The 27,546-nt window shown below is 41.3% G+C and overlaps 1 protein-coding gene across 1 annotated transcript; it reads left to right on the top strand.

Moving 5' to 3' along the window:
• LOC311502515 (connector enhancer of kinase suppressor of ras 2-like) lies at positions 1 to 25,800 on the top strand (the record flags this gene model as incomplete). Its single annotated transcript, XM_084564773.1, has 22 exons — positions 1 to 64; positions 4,424 to 4,587; positions 6,801 to 7,003; positions 7,924 to 8,056; positions 9,009 to 9,050; positions 9,142 to 9,261; positions 12,052 to 12,111; positions 12,259 to 12,327; positions 15,059 to 15,205; positions 16,548 to 16,681; positions 17,915 to 18,117; positions 18,302 to 18,391; positions 19,212 to 19,402; positions 19,508 to 19,556; positions 19,673 to 19,851; positions 19,945 to 20,018; positions 21,305 to 21,376; positions 21,592 to 21,659; positions 22,611 to 22,711; positions 22,805 to 23,288; positions 25,472 to 25,671; positions 25,753 to 25,800. 22 exons carry the CDS (start codon positions 1 to 3, stop codon positions 25,798 to 25,800), a joined length of 2,895 nt encoding a protein of 964 aa, XP_084420899.1.
• Between the last annotated feature and the right edge of the window lie 1,746 nt (positions 25,801 to 27,546).

The raw sequence follows: 27,546 nt of genomic DNA, 5'->3' as shown, positions 1-27,546 counted from the left end.
ATGGCACTGGTTATGGAGCCTGTGAGCAAGTGGAGCTCCAGTCAAGTGGTTGACTGGATGAAAGGTAGGCTTCAGGCACGATGATTGACTGATATTACCAAACCGATGTGTTGCTATGAATACAATTGCACTGTGAATTTCAACACAGACTGACGGGAGACGCCAAAAGAGAACAAAACACCTGCTGAGCCTCGGATTTACGCCTCATCGGCATGCAGCTTCTAAGCGCTCTTAACCACATCCTTAAATCATTTCATCGATTACTCCTGTCAGTCACAACGTGGGGACTGTTTGTCCTCTCAGACAGCCGCGTTCTCCAGAGCCTAAGACATTCAAATCGCTCGGAACGCTTTAAACCCTCTATTGTGTCCTGCGGTGGTCATTGTTAACGCAGGGCTGCCTCGCAGGAGGTTGGCAAACATAGCGGAGATCCAGTAATTACACATAAATAATTACCCTTCTTGCTGGATCTGGAATCAGAATCTCTGCTTAGAAAAAAAAAAAAGGTTTAAGTTATCAGTATAAAATAAGAAGATATCATATCATAGCCTGTGCAGCCATCTGTGCCAAATGTTGATCCACAGATCCTTAAGAAGTCACAGCTTACTTAGAGGAGCATCGTGTAAGACTGCCACCAAACACTTTTAAAACCTCATAATGCACGAGATGCACAGGAAGAGGATAAGTATTTTAGCTCCTGTGCGTGACATTGATTTAGGCACAGGAGCATCACACTGTAGAATCAGACACACAAGAAAAGATAGGCTTCAGCTTGATACTGAGACACTTTGTGCCATGACAGTGATGTTTAGACTGTGCTGTCATTAATGCAGGACTGGAGAGGGTACAACCTGCAAGTAAGTAAGAAGAAATGCACTTGCAGTTATAATTAATCATTCCCAAGCTTTAGTAGCTGTGCCAAATTAGGGGTTCCTTTGAGGAAATTTGTCTCCTTATTATGTCTCCAAAGATCTCTAAATGCTGCAGACAGCTGTGCAGTATTTACTTCCACAGCCTGTCACCATACTTTCAGGGCACAGATTCCTCGTTAACTCTGCTGCTTTTATAGTCTGTTTGCATTACAAAGTTACCACCGCGAGCAAATGTGAGAGAAATGCAAGAGGAAATGTTAGACTTGGTAGGAGGATGTTGTCTGAGGCAGGGCATTCGTCTTCTAACACGGTAGTTGTTTCAGTAATGTGTGTGTTGTTTTGCAGAGCCACGTGCTCACGTGTCAGGCCCCAGCCTTCCAGAAATGCTCCAGATGAGACATCTATAGGCTACAGATTTACTGCCTCAACAAACATGCACACACACACACACTGCACATATGTCATAGTAATTCTAAGCCCGTGGGTCTTTTCTGCTGGCTCAGATATGTTATGATTGCAGGGATCTGACCTCTGTCTAGTATCTGTTGTGCATAACAAATTATACCTGAATCCTATGCGGCTTCTTAAAAACAGGGTGTTTTGGTGAGTGTGTTTGCTCATTATAGAAACAGGAAATGCATAGCTTTATGAAGGATTTATAGAAAGACAAGAGGGAGGATAAAATGCAGAGACAGGCGGGAACAGAATAACCACAATTCAAATAAGATTTAATATGATGTGTAGCTGGTAGCACAAATGAGAAATGCAGGGAGCGAGAAGTGGAGATTGGATAAGAGAGCGGACTCTTCAGTGTCCCACATCTCACAAGTGGAGCAGAGACCGTTCTTGTGCCCAGAGCCCAGTAATGGTAATTTAAAGTGAGGGACAGAGTGGCACAGAGAGGAATCGATGGAACGGGGATTTCATTCTTGTCTCACATCTATTCTCAGCCCCCGAGGACTGGCAGCCTTTTTTCGTTAGTATTCACAGGTTCCATTATTAGCATACCGCTCTGTGATGTCACTGGAGGCCAAATGGGGGGGACCCCGTGACCTTCCCACAGTCCCACTCTCCACCCCCCGTTAGTGTTTTGTGTGAGCTAGACGCTCTATTCCCAGCTGTGACAAAGCTGCTTTAAAGAAGAGATTCTCATCACAAAAGAGAAAAGAATTCCAGCCTTGACTTAAAATTTGTTCTTGACATACCAAGTGAATGGTCTCTGTGCAAACACAAATCACATGTGCGCACACTGCAGTATTTTTTGAATTGTCTGGGAGTTTTAGGACCTGCTGCAGACTTAGTTGAAATTCTTTTCTCCTCCTGACAGTATGCATTAACACAGCTCATGATTTGTGAAGTACATCAGTTTTATCTTTGCACGCTTATTCTCCCCTTGTCTGACACACGCGCCAACAGTGATCCATTACAAGTCAGATTAATACAGATCCATCATAACAATGCAAACAGAATTAAGTAGCTCTCTTTCCGCATTATCAGTATTATTATCAGTGGATTATCTAGGATGGAGATCAGAATGTGTCAACGCTGTTGTGATTTCTCTTTAGCCTTCCTGATAATCTGAACCCCACATGAAGTAGACAGGGAAATCAATGTGGTTTAATCAGTGAATAAGACTCTTTATAGAAAGGATTTCTCTTGAGGGTGCAAGAATGGAAGAAAATACACTCACTCGTGAAAACTAAAGTGAAATGACTGCGTTCTAATATTACAGTCCTGCACTAAATTTCCCTTCATGACTCTGTTCCGTTTATGTTGAACCAGCATCAAAAAGGTGGTAATTCAATTGGATGATCTTATCTTATTTTTATCTTAATTAAACACTAAAGTGTTTCTGTTATTTATCCTAGCCCACTGCCTGAAATGGGGTTGCGGTACAGTGCAGTACAATTCAACAGTGCAAAATGAAAACACGATTAAATCAACCGCTCTCTCAGTTATTTTAAACAACCGCTGAACACCAGAACCTTCATGAAGATAAGATTTGGTGCTGGACTCTTATATGGGAAAGCATTCATTTTCACTTGTGCACCTGATGAACTGGAAAGTGAAAACCAACAATCTTTAGCATTCATTAACAGAAAGTTTCCCTTTTTTTGTGTCACTCACACTTGATGTGAGACTTAACCCTCCCATTTTAATTATAGTATAAAACCTCATCCAAATATTGCCATATGATGCTTCACAGTGTCATTTAAAAATGTGACATCCTATGGGAGATTTTTTAATTACCGTTAAGTTAGTCAGCAGATTAGCTATTTTATCTAAATGTCTCCTGCTACCACGTAGTCCCTGCGGAAAGCATCATATTCTCCCTTCACTAATTTCTTCATTTTTTTCCCGAGGTCAGGGAGAATCCCTGCCAAACTCCTGCTTCGTGGTTTCTGTGGCAACGTGGGGAATACTCCACTGACATAATGAGTCTCAATTAACTTGGTAAAAAGGCTGATTAGTTAAGCCCTGAAAAACTCTGAAACTCCCTATGTTTCCTCTCCACCATTTAGCTGCCAGCTGAACCCGGTGTGAATGCTTGATCGGGTTTAGCCTCACTACTGAGTCGCATGTATGCGATTGGTGCGCAGCAATGAAAAGACAAGATGATCAAAGGGTTGTCTGTGTGTGTGTGTGTGTGTGTGAGAGAGAGAGAGAGAAATAGGGCCAGAAAAGATGCAAACAGGCCGTGTTTATAGAAGAAGCCAGACAAAAGCTACACTCTCTGTCTCTGCTGGTAAAAGGACAACCAGTTAGCATCCAAAGCACTTTGCAGTGACATTCACCCATGATGTATTGTATGTAGAAATAAGTGTTCGTTTTTCCTCAAATGAATGTGTTTGCTGGAAAGTGAACAAATTAATGGAACTAAGATTTTTGTTGTTGGTGTGTTGTTTGTGCACAATTTCATCATATTTAAGCCATCAAGACAGAGAATGGTTATAGAAAATACACTCGGTGCTCCTGAAGTAAATATCACTAGGTTACTCCTGTTTATTTTCTATGACAAACTATTCTTATTGAAGAGTTTCTGATTTTATATCTCCTTGGGTCCTGTGTGTGCGATAATGATGCAGAGTTTCCAGCAGACGCTTCAGAGGCGTAAAAACCTCTGAAAAAGCGCAGACAGGAGGTGCAGAAACCGTTTCTTTTCGTCTGTCGCACTTAATCAACTGTTCCTCCAAAAGACTTCACACCTGCCGCAGCAGTGAAATATGTAAAACAAGCCGAGCACAGATACATAGCCCTTTTTAGTTTCGAGTTTGAAGCAGAAAATGCAGCTCAGGGTCGTGGTCAAAACGCAGCTCTGAATGTGTCCGATTTCTTGAATGACGCACGCAATTTCACACTTCAGCACAACAAAATGCAACCTGTGCTCCCACTTTACAGATTTACAGCACATATTCTGGAAACCAAATAAACCCTCTTAGAGCTTACAATTCAAATGAAGGTTTCCAGCGCTGCCTGCAAACTGAATTTTCAACATTTTCACTATTGAGCCGTACTGAAAGTTTTCCCATTGTCCCGTGTTGTGTCCCCAGGCCTAGACGACTGCCTGCAGCAGTACATCAAGACCTTTGAAAAAGAGAAAGTAGGGGGTGACCAGCTGCTCCGTATCACCCACCAGGAGCTGGAGGATTTGGGAGTGTCCAGAATTGGCCACCAGGAGCTCATACTGGAGGCTGTGGACTTACTCTGTGCTCTGGTGAGTCCAAGTTGCCCACGCCGTCTTCCTACCACTCACTTCAAACAGTCATAAACCACTGCTGTCAGATGAACTATCTCAAGAACATTTGGTGCCTCCTCAGCCTATCAAAAATTTAAAGTTATTTATTATACCAGAAAAAAAGACAGTTTGAATCTGTAAGATTTCCACTGATCGTGACTTGGCTTAGCTGTGTTTTTTTGCCTCAAGTCAGGGTTGCTTTAGGCTCCAATTTTTAAACATCTACCAGAGTTAGTAATCTGGCCAAAATATCCTCTACAGGCAAATCTAACAACTGTCATTAGTGCTGACAAGGATTACAGCTTCATCTTCAAGTGATTTCTGCTGTTAGTCCCAGAAACACAAGTTATCTGGTGTCAGCATGATGTTCTGCTATTTTGGCTAATGTGCTGAAGTAGATGGAGCATAATATTTTTCAGATTGTAACTCTTAGTTCACGTGTTACCTCAGTGACTGATGTTAACTTGTGAGAGTCTCCTCCTCTAGTCCAACACCCAGTAGTTCCTGACGGAAGACCGTAACACAAATTCATTTAGACCTGTGGTTTGTAACACTGAGATGATAAGAAGGGGGCTAAAATTAGTCCATGTGAAACAAAGTCATCTGAACCCTAAGGACCGTACTGAGTGCTTATTCTGCTCTCTGTGCACCGGTTCGCAGAAGAAGTAGAGTTTGCACGAGACAGATTTAGTTCATTTTGCACGAGTAGGATGAGAGTGCTTGTCAGTGCAAACAACTTCTGAAATGCTTGTTGAGCAAACTCAACAGAAACATTCAATGTTATGACATATTTCACCCCTTTAATACGAGGTTACAGTCCTAAAAAAACTATAGATTTAGACAAACACATATTTTAGTCGAGGAAAACAACCTTTCCTGGATATTTTCTTTGGTTTAGGGATATATACATCTTCCAAAACTTATATTTTAAGAAGTGGGAACTCAGAAAATCTGCAATGCATTCAATAATATTTGCTTTAAATTTGCGTGGCAGGAGAACCAATGTTAGATTTTTTTCTCAAGTGTGGTCTGTAGTTCAGAATCTGCGTTAATTGATTTAAGCATCTGTTGACAAAAAATGTGGGTTGTAAATAGTACCTAGTCCATGAAACGTCCAAAATTAGATTCAGATGCTTTTTAAAACCTTCCAGATTCCTTTTCTTTCTTTTCTTTTTTTTTTTTGTTGCAACCTCTAAACCTCTAAATTGAAACACCTAATATTTGGCGTTCCTGCTTGAGGTTTTGCTCAGATGTCCAGTGACCGAAGCATCTCATATTAGATCATCCAGTCCGCGGCACCTACTGTTGCCGTGCCGTCTATTTGAGATGCTATCAGTTAATTTAGCAGTGAACAAAGTAAAATTTAAAATGTGTTTTTATTGGTATTTGAGTGTTTGTATGTCGTCCACCTTTAGCACCCAGTTACAGCATCATTTCTGTAATTTCCTTCATTCTCAGATCCTTAGTTTTGCTTGCATCCTAAGGGAACTATCTGGACTGATCATTAAGTAAATATTGATGTTCTTTAATAATATCCACCATTAAATACCTGTAAGCTGCTCTTACACCACAACCAGTGAGGCTAAAAGGACTATAAAAGGAAAAGGTGGTGCAGGATGAACGAGAAACAGAAGAGGAGAGGGTGGTATAGAGATGGATGGACATGTGTTCACCTCTGAGAGCTACAGAGAAACTAGATGGAGATTTAGTGGACCGAGGTCGCAGATGCAATCTGAATCTAAAGTCCTCTCATCGTGCGTGGCTACACAGGGGTCCTGCTTCAGCCCCAAAGCTTCTTACATAACTGGGATTTAGTTTTAAGTCTTGCAGCCACTGCTGTATTAAATATGATTAGTGGCCCTCCTGCTGCACTCTATCCTCCCAAGTAACTCTGATGTGATAAATGCCTACAGGCCTGCACGTGCCGTTTGTTGCACAAGGTAATAAGTGTTCATCTATCCCTAGACATTCAAAGTGACAGCTGGTTTCTCACATGTTTGTCATATGTGCAGCATTTCTGTTGCGCAACAAGGTGGGACGGTCTGCCAGTGGTCTTATTTTTCACAGAGCAGTGTCAAGGCAACAACTGGTTTCAGTCTCCGTGCTGGAGAAATTCTTAGAATGCGTCACAGCTAAATCAAACACTGACGAACTGGTCAAACGTGGCGGATTTGCTTTCCCCTCTCCTCCAGAATTACGGCCTCGAGACCGAGAATCTGAAGACGCTCTCTCACAAGCTTAATGCGTCTGCCAAGAACCTGCAGAACTTCATCGCGGGGCGGCGGCGCAGCAGCCATTACGACGGCCGAGCCACCCGCAAGCTTCCCAACGACTTTCTTACCTCCGTGGTGGACCTCATCGCCGCTGCCAAAAGCCTCCTGGCCTGGCTAGACAGGTGAGATTTGCAAAAAGGTGCAACCTGTAATGAATTCAAACATATTGAAACACTTATGTTAACATTCTGATACACATAAAACACACTGATACATTATACGCAAAGTGTTTTCCTGTTAAAATGGGATCTTTGGCTAAATTATAGCCTTTAGGTTAGTCTTAAATATGTACTTATAAAAGTGTTACATTGCAAAATACACGCATATATATAAGTGGTTTAAATAACATGCTGATTTACTGTATAGAAACCATCTTCAAAAGGGACCAGCCCAGTCTTCTTTATCTGACGTCATGCATTAGTTTAGTCATGTGTTTTGGATATTCTAGTGTTACTGTATTTTGCCAGATCCAGACCAGTTTTGTTTTTTTGTGTAATGCCCATGACCAATCAGCTCACAAGAAAAGATGAGTAAAGGCCTTATATAAGTAGATCGGTGGCCAAAAAGACACAGAGCAAGTCTATTTATATGTCGCTTTATCCCTAGCTTCTCTACGGGATTGTGCCAGTGTGTGCGTTTGTGTCTGCTTGCGCCCGATGAATTTGGAAGTTCAAAGCTGACAACATTCAACGGAAAGAACACAAGTGACTTGCCGTTTCTTTTCCCCACACGGCAGGCTTCATTTCCAGCTTTCACGCTAATTAAAATGCAGCAATGCGTGTTTGGTTTTTAATGTTTGAAAGCGCATAATTGTTGACAAAATTACGTGTAGAAAAATGTGTGGATGAAAATAAAACTGACTGCTGCCTGCGGGCATTGTGTAATTGTGAGTTTGTTACTGTCAAAAGTAGAATATTTAACTAATCCTAAGGGGCATTAATTGTGTTCTCAGAAATCTGACTTTACATTCTCAAAAATGTTATTAAACAGGAAAGGAACCCTAATGATATTTTGGAAATTTACCAGTGATTTTGTCTCAAAGGAAGAATGATCTAATGGTTCATTCCAGGTGCTCCTTCTTTTTCAGATCTCCATTTGCTGCAGTGGCAGATTACTCTGTGACCAGAAACAATGTGATCCAGCTGTGTCTGGAGCTCACTACAATTGTACAGCAGGTACATAAATGACATGATGTCATATCATATTATGCAGCATGAGCCCATGGGCATCAGAACCTCCATCAATTGCCCGAGCCACATTAGTATGTTACGATTATGGGAAAAAAATGCAAAGTGTCAGTCAGCTTGCATACAGCACATAAACGGTTTTACAGTTTAACGGTTTAAGATCCGTGCATGATGCATTTACAGGACAACTTTTGAAAGCCTGAAGCTTTTCACCATAAAACAGCTCCTATTGCTTGCACATGTTGCATCAACATCCATATTCAAAAGTACAAGTGAAAGATTTAAAAATCGGAGGTAGATATAGTGAAGCTCTGCAGTTGATGCTATGCACTTATGCATATGAAACAACTTCATAATTGTTTTTTATTCATTCAGCCATTCATCTTCTGTGCCCGCTTATTCCTGTTAAGGGTCGCGGGGATAATTGTTTTTTACTGAGACAAAAATGAATTAGTTTCTACACATATTTTCTGGTTTTATAAATGACAGTTACTTCAGGACCTGATTTTCACTGTCAGATATTGTCTGTTGGAAATACTTTCAAAACAGAAGACACATTGGGTTAAAATGCATATGAATTCCTTTTCATGTCAGATCAGTAAATAATGAGAGGACTGTTACTTGATAGCTTTTAGCATGGGGAATAAAGTTTACGAGGTTAAGATAAAAATGTAAGTGGAAAGAAATTGAACATGGAAAGAGGGGAGGAAGTTGAAGGCTGAGAGAGAGGAAGACTGGCTTAGGGGAAGAGAGAGAGACATGCCTCCGCACTGGTGATTCATTTGTTTTGTGTTTGTGCATGCCTTGTGTGGGAGTGTTGGGGGTTATAGGTGCCAAGCTGCTCGGTTTCTGCTTATATCCACCTACAGCAGAAATTCTTATAATAACTCCATTTTGACGAATTCTCTTGAGGTAACAGTTCTCTCTGATTGTTCCCCAGGACTGTTCTGTGTACGAAACGGAGAACAAGATCCTGCATGTGGTGAGTTGTGGGACTTTGTTCCCCTGGATAGAACATGACCCTATGTGCACGCACTTGAAGATCACATTTGTCCCTACTGTGTCCTTTCTAGTGTAAAACTCTGTCCGAAGTGTGCGACCACATTATCTCCCTGTCCTCGGATCCAATGGTGTCCCAGTCTGCACATTTGGAGGTTGTGCAGCTAGCCAACATAAAATCCACTGAAGGCTTGGTAAGACTATCCCTCATTGAGACTTCCAAAAACATCCTTCCCAGTTTGGTGAGAGGATGGTCCTTAGCATTACTGAAGCTCTGTGGCTCAGTTCATTTCACATACAAACACATGAATACACATGAATTATTAGCTTTGTTCTACAGCTGAAAGGACTTGAGTTGAAATAATTAAATGTAAACGGTATGCTGCTTTAAAATAGTAGAAAAAAGAAATGGTAATTGTGTAATTAGTCCATAATTAAAACCAGAATAAGGTTTTACTTGAATTATATGCAACATTAACTTTGTAAAATTAATTTTAGTAGAAAAACATTGGCCAAAGTAGTAAGTCAGTGTGTTATGACACTAAAGCTTACATAATAACTGGTCATTTCTGAATAAAATACATTCTCACATGACAGACTTCATTTGCAGATGGGAAATTACATTCTCATCTGTAATTTGACTGTAAAAGCTAGTGCAAAGTTGTATCTTACTTGACTTCACGTTAACTTTAACACCAGCTAGTCAGAAATTTGCTAACAAATTTGCCCCAGACTTTCTGTCGTTACACATGGTTCCTTTGACGAATACAGGTAGGATTAAAATAAAACTGAAAACACAGTACTTACCTTCAGATGACCCGTAAAGTTTAGCTTGCACCACTGGTTTAAAACACCTGGACACATGAACACGTGTTTCCACATGGAGAAAAAAAAAGCCGCAACAAAATATACTGTGACATGTCACTAATTCCCTTTCTAACAGCTACTACAGAAGTTTCACTGAAATTTTCTTTTGAATATTCTTTTTCAATCTCAAGTGCCCTCTTTCACTGAAATACACTAGTAGTTTCCAAGTTACAAATTAAGACATACATACTTCAGTATTCCCATGTACAGTAAATTAAAAAGTTGCTCAGAGTTAGCTGTGTAGCTAATGAGCTAACAATAACAATGAGGGCAGACTTTTTAGAGTTAATGATCCAGTCACATGCTGAGTAGCTACCGTGTACCAAATCCCCAGTCACATATCAGTGCCTTACACTGGACTACAAACAACAACCACATAAAACAGCTTTCAGTCTACTCTTCATTAATTGTGATTCAGTCTACCTTAGATATCAAGATATGAAATTGTTTTCCAGGTTTGATGAAATGAACGCAGAGAAAAACTACCAAAAGAAGTAAAGTACAAAACTACTAATAACGCTGGATGATGTGGGAACCTGCTAATTACAAAAATCATAACAGCATGCCTCTTGACAGCATATTTTGTTGGATTCGAATATGGCACATGCAAATTATCTTGCAGCATGTCTCTCGCTCACTGCAAACGTAGCTTATTCAGCAGCTTAATCACAATACTAACCTCGCCTGGTTTGTTTCTTCCAAATAAAAGTTATAAGAAGATGTTTTGGAATTCTAACAGTGCACACATACGGATGATTTAGCTTTTCTTTTTTTTTTTTTGAGCCATGAAGTGACCAAGTTCACATGCTATTTTAAAGGGTCGGCTGACCCACATTACAAAAATATATGTCTCCTTCTTTACCTCTAGACGTGTCAGATATTTTTGGTTTTATCGCTCAGATTTTGTGATATCCATCTCTGAAATACCAGCTGTAACCCCATTTATGATGACATAATTTTCATGTCATTTGATGTGCTTCAGGCTCTAGAAACTTCAACAGAAACATGTCATTACAGAAAGCATGTCCTTGTTATTAGTGGTTAATCTGTTCACCAATTGTTTTTATTTTTTTTTTTAAATTGTTCTTTTAGGCATCAGTTTTATAATTTATTATTTGGAAACAGCTGGAATGATGCTGCAGCATCAGAGAGACTGTGTGCTGCTGTAGCTGTCCCAAAACTGGGTTTTGCATAGCTGGTGGGCATGTGAGTCAGCTGACAAAATGAAACATGAAAACAACATGTTGGCCACGATGCAATGAGTGTAATACAAATAAAAGTGCAAATTACAATGGAACAACCGACACAAGTGTGTGCACACTTGCTTTTACTTTACAGTATCATAGAAGACTTTTTGCTTACACTGTGTCAACCATCAGCACTTTGTAGGACTCCATCTTCGCACTGACCTACACTCAGGCAAAGGCTCCCTGCTCGGGGCAACAGTAAAAGCCCCACCCCCACTGAAATGCTAGCACTGGGCATGGAAGATTTCTCATCCGTTCAGTGAAACCTGAACACAACAGTGGGCCAAGTGGCCTAAAAATAAACCTTCTCCACTCATCTTGAAGACTGGCATGCTGCTGCTATATATCTGTGTGTGACTGCGTGTGTGAGAAACGGTGATGCACGTGTACTCGTGCAACTCTGGTTGTGTGTGCCTGTTTGTTTGTAATGCACTTTAGACCCTCTTTAGTGAAAGCTTGGAGTTGTAGCTTTTTTTGCAACAGACCAGTGGTATTTGCAGATAAATAATCCCCCATGTTTGATTTAATCTGCTTGGTAGGGAACTTGAGTGGGACTCATCACATGGTATAAATTCAGATGTTTTCAGTGATATTTTGGGATTTTCTTAATATTTGTATGTAAAAAAAAAAAAAAAGTATCTATAACTGCTACTAAAAATAAATTGAAATTAAACCAGATTTGTACCCATTTTGCACTCTATGTAGACTTAAGACAAATATTTTTTTACATTTGTTAGTCCATATTTGGATAAATGCAATGACCCTGGTCTGTTGATTGTGTGGCTGAGCTGGGATGCATTGAGTTTGTCGGCCTAATGTTAGAGTTTTATTCATAATGTAATCATTTGCATTACTGCTGTATTCTCACAGGGTATGTATATCAAATCAACGTATGATGGTTTGCATGTAATCACCGGGACGACAGAAGGAGTAAGTACAAGCTACACTGTATTCACCTTTGTAGATCGTCACATCACTGTTCTTTTACTTACAGTGTAATTTATAAAGTCAGTTGTACTTATATCGCAGTAATCTGTGTCATGCCAATTAATAAATCTTCCTCTGTCTCTTCGTCAGTCCCTGGCTGACCGTTGTAAGAAAATCCACGCTGGAGATGAAGTCATTCAGGTCAATCACCAGACAGTGGTAAGACCATATATTTTTTCTTTCTTTTTTTCCTTTCAGGTGTATTTTATGTGTTTTTCATTTTTGCAGTCTGATATTGCATATTCATTTTTATATGTGTTTTCCATTTTCATTTGCATATTGTTTATGCAAATGTATTTAATTTCTACATGCTCGTTTTGCATGCGCAGAACTCCCTGGCACAGATTGTGTGTATGGTCTGAATGTATGCAGTCTACATCTGTAGTGCCGTACATCCACAGCGAGCCACTGCATCGCTGCTGTTATTGGCTATAAGGGTAGTTTTTGAAACTCTGCATGTTTCTATTAATTGTCCTTATTTTAATATAGGTGTTTGGTGACCCCTCGTTGTTCTCAGGCGTGCCCAGCTTCACCCTGAACACTAATTAGCGGCAATAATTGTTCTTTCATTGTTTTTACCCTGTAAGACATAACAGCTCAAAGTGCCACTTGCTGAGGTGTACATACAGAGGCGCGGTATAAATTCAGTGGAAATGAGAGGGAAAAACGTCCTGTGGGGCAGAATTCAAAAATAGCACCCTTTGTTTAAAATAATTGCTACTTGTGTGTGCAACAGCAAGACGTATGATAATTACACAGCTCAAGTCGGGATCATTTCAGTCAGTCAACCTCACCCACAGAATCCTGCCATTTTTATAGAGAATAAGTGGAAATTCGGAGTTGATTTGGGCGTCAAGACTCTTTCATTTCACTGGAGTGTATATAATTTAATGGCTGCCGAAAGTGGGAGCAGAGAGGCATCCGAAGACACAGTTTAAGGCAGACATTTTATCCTGTCCTCCTTGTCATTAATGATCAGGCCGAGCATGCACACTGAAATGCCTAAATGGAACATAGAGAGGGTTTATGATAGAAATTGCACCAGTGCTTTTATGGTTGGATTTGCAGCAGCTTCTCCGAGATGCTGCTTGTTAATCATCTCATATTCTGTTTCATCTAATGTCAGCAGGAGCATAAACCAGTACATTTCTTTCTGAAAATCAAGATAGAGAAACAGTAATAATTAAGAGGATTGTGTTGTGTTTTATTTACTGTAAAGTTTTGGGATGTAGCACAGAAGTGAGGCACAGGTGTTCTCAGACGGAGGCTGCGGTTGGAGCGGTAAATGAATGATGAGTGAGTTTGACAGCTTAAGTGGGCGATAGCAGTATGTAAACACAGTTGACACGTCTGCTGATCCAGAACTGCACTGTCACTCAGAATGACTGCCATAACCGTCTTAAATACTGTTAAAGCATTTAATTTAATGTGGCTTACAGTTTAGAGCAAATTGATGATGGCTGATTGATCATGAACATCACTTTGAGGAGCCAAGAAATCTTTGGTATCAAACTAGATGTGTCTGCGGTGGCGCTGGCGACAAACCAGAAAGCAATCAAGTTTTTTTCGGACAGTGCATTGAACTTTAAAGTTTAGAAAAAAACACTGAGTAAAGAACACAAGGCTTCAAATAGTTTCTATTTTATTTATAATCAGATTTATAATCAAGGCGGTAGCGCGCCACAAACCAAAGTTCACAGAATCTGAGCATGCTTTTCCATATGAAACAGACATCAGAAAATCTGCTGAGGCAAATGAGTTACATCAACCAGAGGCAGCGAAAGAAGAAAAAAAATATCCTCTGAGGGGAAAAAAAGCTGCTTTGAGATTATCTTTGAAAACGCATGTAGATTACACTAATAAAAGGCTCATTTGGAGCTTATTTGGCAATGTTGAGCACAGGATTTGGCAGTGTCAGAAATAAATAACTCCAGGCAGCAATGATTGGGTGAAGTTGTGGTGCAAGAATCACAAATAAATGCTTCAAACTCTTAAACAACAGATAAATCTGAACACTAAGGAGTTTTACCAGGGAGATGAAACAAACCACTGACTTCATGTTTTATAAGGGACTTTAAAGGAGGAAAAGTCTTCACTAAGGAACAGATAGCTGAAAAAAGGCTGAAACTCCAGGATTTACCAATCTTCTATCATAGAATAAAGCAAGCTTTGGACTCTAAAAGTGTCTGTTTCTGTCTGTGTTTCCCTTTAATGCAATTTCTGTATGAAAAATGTCTGCGTCGTGGCTGTCAAGGTGAAAAATGGCTTGAAAGGGAACAAGGTGATTGCCAGGTCAGACCCTGAAAAATGCCCGGTTTCACAGGCCGCCTAGAATACAAGTAGGAAGTGAAATTCAGTGCAGTCAGCCAAGCGGGAGAGGATTTTTCTCCCCAAACTGGACCTGGCATATTTGGTTCAGCAGCAGACAGTGTTTCTCTGGACGGGATGTTTTTTTTGTGCCAAATATCATAAAAACTGGGTTAAAGACTATGTACGACGAGGCTTGCAACTGTCCACATCATCAGGCCTAACCACAACATGATAGGAGGAGCGCAAGATGCCCCTTTAAATGCAACTTCACTTTTAACATCAACTGAACCCCAGGAACTGCTGTGCGACAGTTCTCAACCATCAGAACCCACATGTATTATTAAAATAACACTTACTACAAAACCTCGGGTAAAATGGCTGTCCTCCAAACTGAACCCCATAAAGTGAATTAGGCATAAGGAGAAATCATCCAAATCATGTGCGGAAGACATTCAAAGATTAAGAAGTGCTAGTGGCTAAGTGGATGTCCACATTGAGCTTATTATTCCTGCAGTCTGAGTCATAGAGATGCCTGTGTGCGTGTTGAGGAAACCCGCATCATGCTATTCTTGTTTGCTAGGTGGGCTGGCAGCTGAAGAACCTGGTGAACTTGTTGCGTGGGGACCCGGCTGGTGTCACCCTAACGCTGAAGAAACGCCCACAGAGCACGCTCACATCAACCCCTGCTCTGTTAAAAAACATGCGATGGAAACCATTAGCTCTGCAAGTATGAATGCTGCTTAAATTCCTCCACAGATATGTTACGGCTCATCCCTGTTTCTGTGTGAACATTGATGTTATTTATATCTGTTTATTTCTGTGCCCCTGACCTGGATCGTGCTGAAAATAAGACAGCGTGGATCCTGACTAAACGCCACAATCCCAGATCAGACCATGAACTGGCCAAAACATAAAATAACATTAGCGCAGTAAAACTCATAATGTGTCTGGTAAAACAGTATTTAGGGTTCTTAGAGCTGTTTTGGTTGAAGGCTCCAGCATCGTCTATTCAAACGTTGACATTTCAGCCTTAAGTGGCATCTGTTGTCCTACTTTAGCCAAGGCAATTACATTATTAGGATCGTGTGCCTGAGCCAGAATGGGTGGAAGTGAGAGGGACGTGTATTAAAGTAGTCCAGCCTTTCTTTGAGTCCCATTCCAGAGAAAATGTTTTCCCCCCCGAGGCCTTGAAGCGCGGTCCTGCTCAGCCTCCTCCCCCTTCACGTCCTCACATTTTTCTCCTCCACCTCCTGCTGGCATTTTTCAGGACAGAAAAGGTGCAAAGGGAATATAGAAACGTCAACATTTTCTGATCTGAAATTAAGAATGTCAAGGTGGTCTATTAGGATATTAACAAGGGCATTTTTCTGTCAGAGCCCTGCAGTGGCTCTGACTAACACAGTGGTCTTATGACGGAGCACACAGAGCCACCAACAATACAGCTTTCTAATACTGGTCAGCTTTGAGTCATGCGGCCTATTAGCATAGTTAGAGCAATGGCTAGTTAGTATTCTGTTGTTGAAAAAGCTTTTTGGAAGCCCATGTTTTATCAGCTCAAACCGGGCCTTATGAGATTGGATTACATCTCTCTGTCTATTCAAGTTTAGTTGATGACTTTGCAGCTCCCTCTGTTGACACAGTCAATGTGACAGGAGGATTATACTGTGGTTGAAAACATTTTAAATACAGTTATTATGAACAAAGAAGGGACAATTTTTCTTTAACACACTATGTAGGCTATGACCATATTTTCCTTGACCTCAATGAGAGGGACGACTAGACTGCACGCCAACCTGCCTTCTTCTGTGCACCAGTTAGAACTGGAGCATCGGAAACGTACAGCATGCTGTTCATTTCACGGTTGAGATGCTCAGCGGCACGGACGGAACGGAACAATCGCTCCCCGTCTGACTAAGCCGCTGTAAACTCCAAATTTTCATTCTGTCAATCACTGTTAACTGTTTGTCTTCCTCTTCCTCTCTGTCCGCCCGTCTCTCTCTCTCTCTCTCTCTCTCTCTGTCTTTCGCACATGCTCACACATACACATGCACTCACTCACTCACTCACAGCCCATCTTCCCTCAGAGCCCCAGCAGCAGCGTCGCTACGCCCACCAGCACTTTAAGCACTCCATCCAGGAGAAGTAGCTGTGCCCTGCAGGACCTCTTCATTCCCCCTCCTCCAGCAGAGCCCTACACCCCCAGGTGAACCCAAGTGCATAAGTACATAACACATAATAAACGTAACACACATAAAAGTTCATATGCTGTTTTACCAAATATTAAAAGAACCCTGTTAATTTTTTGACCACTAGTAGCACTATGGAGCAGCAATGCAACAACAAAGTAAACATTTGAGTAAACTATGTATAAAAATATAAAAAAAAAAAAATATATATATAAAGGGAATTCATGACGATAGAAATACATTCTTCCTGACCTCATGGATGCATACAAAGTATTGAGGCTAGAAACAATGTAAACAAAAGCTTCACACAGTACCTTAAATATTTTGTGATGAACCTCCATTTCTTAGATGAGCCCATAACTTTGGAGCAGCATTAAATATCTAAATGTTTGCAGGATATTTTGCCATGAAATTTAATAAAGAGTTAATCGCCCCCAGAGGATGAATTCCACTGACTTTGGTTTTTCATTTTAACTAAATAACTGCAAAACTAGTGACATTCCTGTTAGCATCAGCTGTGCTTAATGCAAAGTTAGAAATGTTAGCGACCCAGCATGCTAAACTAAGCTGATGAGCATGGTAAAAAAAAGATACAAGCTAGAAATCGTCATGTTAGCGTCATCGTTGTGCACATCTTAGCATCACTAAGCTCAAAGCAGCAAAGATGGGGTTGAGAACGGCTGTTGGCTCCTGTTTTGTTGTAACGTAGATTTTGATTTGGCATTAATGCAAAGCCTTGTGATTTTCTGAATTTTTTATTTATAGACCAAAACCAACAATGAATATGACAAGAGTTGCCTAAGTAGAAACCATCTTATTGTCATCATCCTCTGTGACAGAGAGTACCACTGCTGTCAAGAAAAAACTATTACAAACACACAAATGAGTCACGGCTTGCACCGGGAGACTATTCACAGCTGAATATACTCCTATTTGAGCAGTGTTTGTCAGAAACTGGAGCACGCAGGATTTGTAGGAAGCAGTTTATCCATTTTAAAAAATGCAGGTGAGTACAAATATTTTATAGGAACAAATGTGCTTGAGTCTGAGAGCCACTGGCAGACTGGAAAAATGAGAAGATATTGAGTGCTGAATGGAGACATGGTTGGTTATGCTGACGACAAGTATTCCCGTCTTCATGCGTGAAACTGGTTTTGGCTGTTTACATGCTGAAAAGGTTTTCATTTTCACGGCGGTTTAGTTAGTCCTTTGCCAACATTAATTTTACCTCCTGCTTTCTGTCACCAAAGAGATGATAAAGGAAATCTGCCGGATGAGGATCCTCAATCAGACGTCCATGTCGCAGAGGGTTCTGAGTCACCAAACTCCTACCTGGACCAGGAGTGTCGGCGGCAATTTCCTCTGGTGGAGGAGGATGCTATACTGTACTGTTATGAGTACGACCAGAACCAAGAGGCATCCTCGGTCCGCAGGGGGAGCACTCCCACCTATGGTAAGACCTTATCTAAAGACTTGCTCCCGTAACTGTAACAGCCAAGTATTGAAGGCCATGCAGATGTGACGTCTGTATGTTTTTGGTGACTTTGAGATATCTGCAGCATTCTGACTTGTGTGTGTGTGTGTGTGTGTGTGGGCAGCTGTATAATATTGACGTTCCCCGCGTATTCTTGCATTAGGCAGGCTTAGGCCCATCTCAATGCCAGTGGAATACAACTGGGTGGGAGACAACGAAGACATGGCCAAGCTGAAGAGAGAGAGCAGGAGAGGTGAGTGGGAAGCAGTGGGAAAGAGAAAAAAAAAGGGAAGCAGAGAGGGACAGAGGGAGCAGAGGTGAGTGGGTGGATATCTCATAATATCCTCACCCTCTCAGATCTCCAAGCCAAAAAGTGAAAGGATGAGCTGGCCTGTCAAAACTGATAACATGCTGGATATCAGTTCCTGCCTCTATCTCCTCCATATGTTCATAATCCATCACTGCTCCCTTTTTTCCCTTCATCCCTCTCTCCCTGCTTCTCTCTTTCTTGCACTCCGCTTTGCTCTGTGTTTGGATATAAAAAGTACGCCGTTGCTTTGGCAACTGTATAAATATACTTTCTTGAGATTTTCACTTTTTACTGGTGTCTGTTGAGCTAGGTGGTAAACGGAGTGGGAGGAGACGGAATTGCTTTATTTCAGTTTCAAAGAAGAACTTGAGTGATGTGTTTGTTTCCTCTGGGGAGGGTGGTGAAATGTTGCTCCTTTGGGCTTTTCAGAAAAAAGGCGATGGCTCTATATTTATCTACAGGAGACAGTATTTGGAAGTTTTGAGGGCTTACTGCCTGACAACACATTCCTCTGTAGATGATTTCTTATTGTAGTGGAAGTCTTTTGAAACCTCAGCCTCCATTGATGAGAAACCGGTCAGTAGATTACTTAGATCCATTTGAAATACACTTTCATACCAACTAATCTGGGTTTAAGGTTCTGCACAAAGAGTATAAACCCTACACATCCAGTTTGCCTTGTTATAACCTGTTGTTTGGGTAAATCAAGCGTGTATTTCATAGGTTTATGATCACGTGATTTGCTTCTTTTGTGTCCCTGCAGAAAATTCCCTGCTACGTTTTGCGAGTGAGGACAAAACCCCAGGGGAGGACTTCCTGCTGGGCCGCAGCCTGAGTCAGAACAGGAGGAAGACTGAACGCGGAGGCAGCCCCACCCACTACACACTTGTCCCTGCTCTCCAAATGGAAGTCTCCCTCTCTACGTCCAGCTCTGACTCTGCATCTCTATATCATGTCAGTCCCTTATTCCTGTGATAAGTTGCTGTTATAACTCTCCTTGAAGTAGGAGCACGTGGCGGCCTTCTTCTGCTCCCTCTCATCATTCTTTTTTATTTGCAGGTGTTTGAGCGATCCTCACTGCTGTCTAGGTCTAAGAAGAAGAGTAAAGGTATAGGAGCAATTATTTACTTGAGTCCTCTCGTGTACTCAAAGCATGAGCAGGTGTTTCTTGAGGTCTGTTTTTTGACCCCCTCCTCTTTTCTGCCCCCCTGCTGCCACCTGCAGCTGGAAGTCCAATGTCTTCAATCAGCAAGCGGCGGATTTCCTGCAGGGACTTGGGTCAGGGGGACTGTCAGGGCTGGCTGTGGAAAAAGAAGGATGCAAAAACCTATTTTTCACAAAAGTGGAAGAAGTACTGGTTCATCCTGAAAGACACGTGCCTGTACTGGTACATGAACGAAGAGGTGAATATGATTTCCATAGAAGAGAAATTGGCACCACTAAGGCTTAATTCACGATGGGGATCTTTGGTTTAACTCTGCGTTTTCTTCTGTCAGGATGAGAAGGCAGAGGGCTTCGTCAGCCTTCCAGAGTTCAAGATTGATCGTGCCACTGAATGCAGAAGGAAGTTGTGAGTACCAGTTATCACCAAGGATCAAGGTTCTTGGATGTATCAATTTCATATTAAACAAAACTAGACACAAACACATTTATAGGATACAATTCCTAGAACTATAAGAAGAGATTTCATGTTGAATATCATGATACATTCCTGTAAATGTATCATTAGTACAGGGGCAATCTTGTTCAAGTTTGTGAAAAATGGTTTATGTCTGTGTCGCTGAAGAGACTTTATTTACTTATTTAGACTGAACATGGAAGATGGATGTAGCTATGGTGAAAGCATTTTTTTCCTCAACACAATTGCAATGTGATTGGCTAAAAACGACTTCTTCTTCTTTAATAAATGGTCATGTTTTTATATAACACTTACTGATACCTATTGATACTCAAAGCAAGGCGCGATCCACCCCTCCCTCCTCCCCAGCTCCTCCTGTTCATCCAAATATTGGCACTAGCCAAATGCCAAACTCAATTCCAAAAACGAATGAATGAATTAAAACATCACCTTTATTCCCTTTGAGTAGGCATTTCACTGTGCTGTAAATCATGAATGTAGATTTCGATGCCTTTAGTGATGGAGAGAATTTTGTAGGAGGGGTGAGGATGAAATGTAGCTGATGAGTTTGGCACCGATCATGAGCACCAAATTAAAATTTAAACATAAGGAGAGCAGGCAAACGTGTCACAAGACAACTTGTGGCCGTGGAGTTTTATCTTTTAAGCAAAGAATGGCAGACACAAACCTTTTTACTCCACAGAGAAAAGAGTACATGTGCAACTACTTACCCTTGCTGTACTGGAGCAATTCCAAAGTGGAATTAAAGTCAGTAGATATGAGCCTTTAGGGAAGAAACTAAATAGTCCTTCAGTAAGTAGTTTAATGCTTAAATTAACTCTTCACCTGTTCCCCTAAAGCATATATTTAAAGGAAACCTAAAGGTATTCTTGCAAGTCTAGACTCTGTGCTGCTGTTTACAGTGAGAGCACTTTTGAAGGTTGGTTGTTCATTATTGGGTTAAATGACAGGCAGCTACTATGAGTGTGCAGAGTTTCCTAATCATGGCTCATCTTTGTATATCTGTCTGAATCATGCCACTCATCTTCTGGGTGGAAGGTTGTGACTGCATGCACATCATTCAGTGAAACTCAGTCATATAGAGCGAGTTGATCTCATGATGCAAAGTCCTGCTCTGTTTGTCTCAGTGTGGCCTAGCTAGTTTTAATCATGCATCCATTTTTCTTGACAGTGTATTCATATAGTTCTTACATATGGCTAAACTGGTTCCCTTTCAGTGCTTTCAAGGCTTGCCATCCGAAGATAAAGACCTTCTACTTTGCTGCAGAAAATGTAGATGACATGTCCCGGTGAGTTAATGAGATTTTGATAGCCACGTTTCATACACCCCCAGTCCTGCATTTAAACCCACCACTGCTGTCCGGAAATTGAATCCCCCAACTGGACTGCCCACTCTCTTTGAAAAAAAAAAAAAGAGTTGTTTTATAAGGTGACACACACTAGCACAAGATGTTTTATTGAATGTCGTGCCGCTGTGCGTCATAACCGTTATTCTCCCCCACAGGTGGCTGAGTCGTCTCAGTATGGCAGTGGCAGGCTACTCCGAGCAGGAAAAAATGCGCCAGGACCAAGGTGAGATTAGTCACAGTCTCAGTTCGTCGTGCTGCAAAAAAAAAAAACTGTTTCTGGTCAACCATTTTATATATATGTGTATATATATTTTTATATATATATAAATCTGTGGACATTAAGCAACGGGACATGGCGCTGTTACTTTTAGGTTAAGGAATCGTATAGAATTCATTTCAAATTGAATTCAGCACTTTGACACTCAACGAACAGCAACTTATTAAACCTGAAGCTAAGAGAAGAATACTAGGCAATTACAGTAACAATAAAATAAACAGAAATTTGAATGGCTTGAAAATCATGAAATAAATTAGTAAAACAATACCCGATGTAGAATCTTTAATAACTAAACCTTATTTCTAGATCAGTTGCAGAGGTGTTCTTCTGCTTCACATGAGATTATCTCTGTGTCGTGCTTTATATAAATACTTATATTAGGAGTTGACTGGCATGCTTGTTATTTTCATATTTGTGTGTTCTTTTACGTCTTAAAAATGGACAGGAGGTACAGCAGCTATCTCTTGTGCTATTTAGAGGAGCCTACATAGAAAGCTTACTAAGGTGGGCGTGTGAGAGCAGATTTCTCACAGATTTTAAGAAGAGGGGACCTCTTCCTTTATAGACAAGTTTCTAAATTAGATCCATAACACCTCCGGAGGACTTAACAGGAAGCTCTCACGTCTTAGATTCATCCTTCTTCACAGTCACTCTGAACAGCAGACTTGGACTTCTACATCTCACCTACGCTGCACAGACACTGCTGTTACAGTTCCTCTGTTAGTGCACCTGTTCAGAAATTGATCTTTCTGACCCGATGCTGCAGTTCAGATAGGAAACTGTGTATGATGTGTGCGAGATTTAAACATGTACCTAGTCTCACTATAAAAAAGTTCTCATTACCACTGTTTAATTTGGCTCTGCTTAACGTATTAACACAGCATTCGCTTTGTGCAGATTACTGGAGTGAGAGTGATCATGAGGACATGGAGATGCCTTCAATGACCAAACAGGATAGTCCGCCACCACCGTATGACACATATCCCAGAGCATCCTCAGTGAGTCTGTTAACCTGTAGTTAAAGAATACAACAGATGTCACCTTATTTGGAACGCCTCTCTTTTTTACTTAGAGCCATCTGTTTGATTTAGGTAAGTCCCTACCTGGAACCGAAACGTGGCCATCTCTCCTCATCCGACACATTCCAGTCACGTTCGTCTCATGAGGAATTCCACTCTGAGCCGCAGGAAAGCAGCAGCAACAACGGCGTCTCCCCCGGGCAGAAGACGAGCAGCCACCGAAACTCATGGCAGGACCAGATGGAGAGCAACACAAGGATGCACTACCTCCAGACGTTTCCCGTGGAGGAATCCCTGCTACGCGAGGATAGAGACCAGCTGGCGATGGAGTACCGCAGGCAGTCCACCCTGCCGGCGCAGCGCAGCCTGCTGCAAGAACAGTACAGAGCGCTGCCTCTGCCCCTCAGGGCCAGTATCGATTCAGATGCAGGGGGGAAACCACGCAGCTTCACACTTCCCAGAGACAGTGGGCTCCACGCTATCCTGGCTGCCACCGCTGCCGCATCTGATCAGAGAGAACCGCAGCACTACCAGCTGGACCGGGCCAGAGACTCAGGTAAAACACGCTAGAGTTAGAGAATATTTGAGAAATAGATGCCACTCATTCACGGGCTCCACAATATACTTCTTATCTGTTTGAAATTATTGTGATTAATTATTGAAATCTTTCAGGTTTTCTATATTATAATGGACCTTTTTATGACTACACTGATCAATCCTGAAAATATCCAACAATTTCCAAATACTTATAAATTATGATTTGGTATAAAATTTATTCCCATCCCTGTAAAATATGATATATATGAACCAACTGCAAAGGACATACTTCCCCCAAACCTGAGTCACACTGCTGTTTTGAGACTATGCCCTGAAGTAAAAATAGATGGCTAGAAGAAACCGTTGATGGTAAAGTGATGGATGAATGATTAAAATGTCCAGATTCTGTCACTCTAACTGGCAGCCTATAAGTCTAAAATGTCTCTCAGTAGGCAGTTCAAGGATCATTGTATCTTTTATGCTTTTATTTAATCAAATATAATAATAGTACAAGTAGAAGGGCAATTCAGATGTACACATTTGGAAAATAACAGGCAGTTCTTGAAAGCACTGTTTGAGGCAATCTGGCGGGGGTGAAAAAAAAAGGTCAAAGCAGACCATTAGAGAAGATGACACTAAACAGTATCACAAAATCCATCCTGAATCATCCTGATGTACGGACCTCTCCTGCACAGGGTTAGATGCCGATCGGGGTATTCATCTCCACAGGGTTGAGCGAGCGCGCCTATTTGTCGTCCCTTATTTTATTTAAGCCGCTAACAGGCAGTCAGAGCCAGCAAATGTCAGAGGTTGAACACTCGCATTTATTGCTTTATTGGATTGGATTTGAAGCCAGCCCATTTGCCGTCCTTTATAGACCTCCGGGGCAGTTGTCTAAGTGAGATAAAATTTAGTGTCTTATTTGACACTGATTTATCTCGTCAGCCCCCTCCTCCCCCCCGACGCCCCCACACGTACAGACTTACACACATTCTTTTTTTCTCTTTTTTTCACTCTGTCTTGCCCGATCGAGACTGTCATCGTGCCTCTCGGCTGTGTTTGGATGGGGAAGCAAGGAGGAATCTATTCAGCCCATGTTAACGTTGACTTCTGAGCGGGATAAAGAAAGGCGCCCAGGGGCCCTTCCTTCTTGTCCTCATTTATCTCTCCACCACTTCCTGCGCAGATGAGGGAGAGACACAAAACAGGCGGCAAACAAAGCATGATAAATTTCAAAGCACAGCCTCAAAGCTTCAGAATTCCCCACCCGACCTCCAAAGCACAAAGCAGAGAGACAACTAACAGAATCAGCGTTTTGGTGTAGTGTTAGTGTCATGCCAGCAGAGAGCAGCGCAGGCAAACAGGAGACAAGAAGGAGTCCTAGTGGTTTATCAGAATGATGTATGAGCTGTTCAGTGCTGCAGGCCTGGGGACAAATGTACTGCTCACTCTGAAGAAAATACCATAATGAAGAGACACATTGCAGAATGATGTATTAAAATCATCTCAAATGTTCATCATGTGAGTCTCTGAACAAGACAATTTATTGCCTGAGTAAACGGGGGGAATTGCTTAGGTGTAGTGCAATCTGTCTCATATTTCTACACACGTGAAAGGAATATGCTCTCTGCATTTAACCTATTCAAGTGAGTGCAAGGTCCCTGCGAGCATTTTGGGAGGTTTTTGGTGTTTGTGAATAAGCCTAGTGACCTCATGGCTAAGCTACTTCACTAACCACCACAGTTCAAAGATGAATCGAACCCAGGTCAGCGTTTGGGAAGCAGCCATGCTAACCACTATAGCACCAAAGCCCTTTTCAGTGGAAAAGTATAGTACGCAGATGTTTCTTCAAATCACTGAAACCACCTAAGGATGAATTTAGTTTACTTTGTTGTGCTCACAGCATGAAATGTTCAAGATAGTCCATAGATCACCTGGAGTACTGTCACCAGACACTTGTTAGCTTCAGCTCTCTGCCATCTCACGCTGGGATTGTATGGACATGTGGGCAGACTGTAGCTTCATATGGTGGTGAGAAATTCACAGCTAAAACTGTTTGGTCTGTGATATGTGGGTTCAAGTTAAAAGGGTGAGCATTCATAAGATTGTGCTGTATACTTATGTTCTGCTGTGAAAAACAGAGAAATCTCATCCTACAGTTTAGTTTAATGTTAAATCTTTGCTGCTCTTCCTTCTTAACAGGTCACGGACGTGAGTGCCGGATGCAGGCGGACTCTCTGGTGGATTTGTACCGGGCTCTGGAGCAGACCAGCTTGTCCACCTCTGCCGACCACAGATCAGCTGGCCGCTTGGAGTACAAGCGCTCATTTGTCCGCAGAGTTAACGACCCCTTGCTAAATGACAAGCTTCACCGTCTGCGGATCCTCCACAGCTCGCTGAAGGTATAATAATGCATCTCAACCTTTATTTTAAAGCACGTGAGGTATTTACTGATTGCTAATAATGCTTTTGTTTTCTTGCAGAATGTCCCTCTTCAAGACACAAATCGGTCGTTGGGTTTCTTAGGGTAGCCTGTAGGACTGAGTGTGTCGTATCTCCCTGTGCCTCACACTGCCAGCACCCCACTGCTGGAGATAAAAGGCATCAAATATCATATTTTACCTGCTCGGGCTTTCCATCCCCTCTCCTTTTACCGCTCCCTAATCTTCTCTCACCCTGCAGAAGCACAAAGACTTGGTGTCCCTCATTGCCTCATCTCTCTCTGTTTTCCAATGAGGGCTGTGTCAGAAGGCAAAAAAAAAAAAAAAAAAAAGATGCGTGGTTTGACTAAACAGCTAATAGACTCACAGGGTTTAATAGCAATTAAGCACTTTGTGTCCATGTCAAAGATTCGTCACAGAGATTTTTAAATCATCGAACGCATGCATGGCCACCTCCTGTCGCTTCTGTCGAATCGTTTTGAACATTATGCTGGAGTTGTGTGCAGCCGCTCATGTTTTGGATGTGCACAACATCTCATTATGCATGTATGTTTGATTCCTGGGAGTATTTGTTCTATGACTGTACAGGTTGTTAAGCGTATATATATATAGTATATATATAGACATACATTATATATTTAATATTGCATCACGACAACAGTGACTACACAATGTTTTGGGGTACTTATACAATTGTAAATCCAGTGCTGTGCCTCAGTGATAGTGAATGTACGCTGTACTTTTCCAAGCGAGACAAGAGAAGCTATAGAAAGCAAGCTATTCCTCCAAACAGAGGCACAAAAATACAATGGTTGGCAATAATGAACTAGTGTAGTAAATTACAAAGGAATGATCAGAATAGTTGTCTATTTTTGTATGCATGCTGTCTACCTGATTGTTTGTAAAACAGTTTTGTATTTCTAAGTGAGTTTGTTCTGGAGAATACTGGTGTCACCCCTTCATCCACCCTCCGCTCCCAACTCCACATGCACACACGCGCAACCACCAATACAGTGTATTTTTAATTCTTCTTCAACAATCCGTTTTTTTTTTTTTTAAGTGTTCATTATAAAAAGAGGAATAACTGTATTTATTAAGTGTTTAATGTACCAGCATGCTTTGTAAGACTAAAACACATTACCCTGCCATTTGAAACTGACTCACATTGCACATCTGTGCCATATTGTAGCGATATTACTTTTTTTTTTTTTTATTAAATAAAGTATGGATGGGCACAGGTATGAGACGCTGTTTTTTTTTTTCACGTTCAAAATAATACACAGGTATACCACAGGTGTCAAACATACGGCCCGTGGGCCAAAAGCGGCCCGCCAGAGGGTCTAATCTGGCCCGTGGAATGAATTTGCAAAGTGCAAAAATTACATCGAAGACATTAACTGCAATTTTTCCAATAAAAGTAGCTGCTGTTCCAAGGGTTCACACAGATTTAATAAGAGTTGTGGACATAACGCAACACTGAGACCTAGAACTATACAGAAATTGCACTTCTTTTTCTTATGAAATGTCCGGTTCATTAAATGTAAACATTTTCATAGTGAACTTCTTTGCAGTAAAACAAAGGGAAACATTTGGAGTTGTCGTTATTTATAGGTTAATAGGCTATTGTGTTCCTGGTCTGGTCCCCTTGAGATCAAACTGGGCTGTATGTGGCCCCAGAGCTTAAATGAGTTAGACACCCCTGGTGTATATGAAGCGCCCTATTTGCTAAATCTTGTAATTCACAAACAATAACAAAGGAAGATGACCCACAGATAAATAGTGCATTCTCGTGATTGTTTTACGATGCTGCAGCTTCCGTTTATAGATCACAGGTAT

The sequence above is a fragment of the Chelon labrosus genome (assembly GCF_963514085.1).
Source record: "Chelon labrosus genome assembly, chromosome: 17".
Classification (NCBI taxonomy): domain Eukaryota; kingdom Metazoa; phylum Chordata; class Actinopteri; order Mugiliformes; family Mugilidae; genus Chelon; species Chelon labrosus.
The sequence above is the reverse complement of the archived record's forward strand: the minus strand, read 5'-3'. Positions and strand labels throughout refer to the sequence as shown.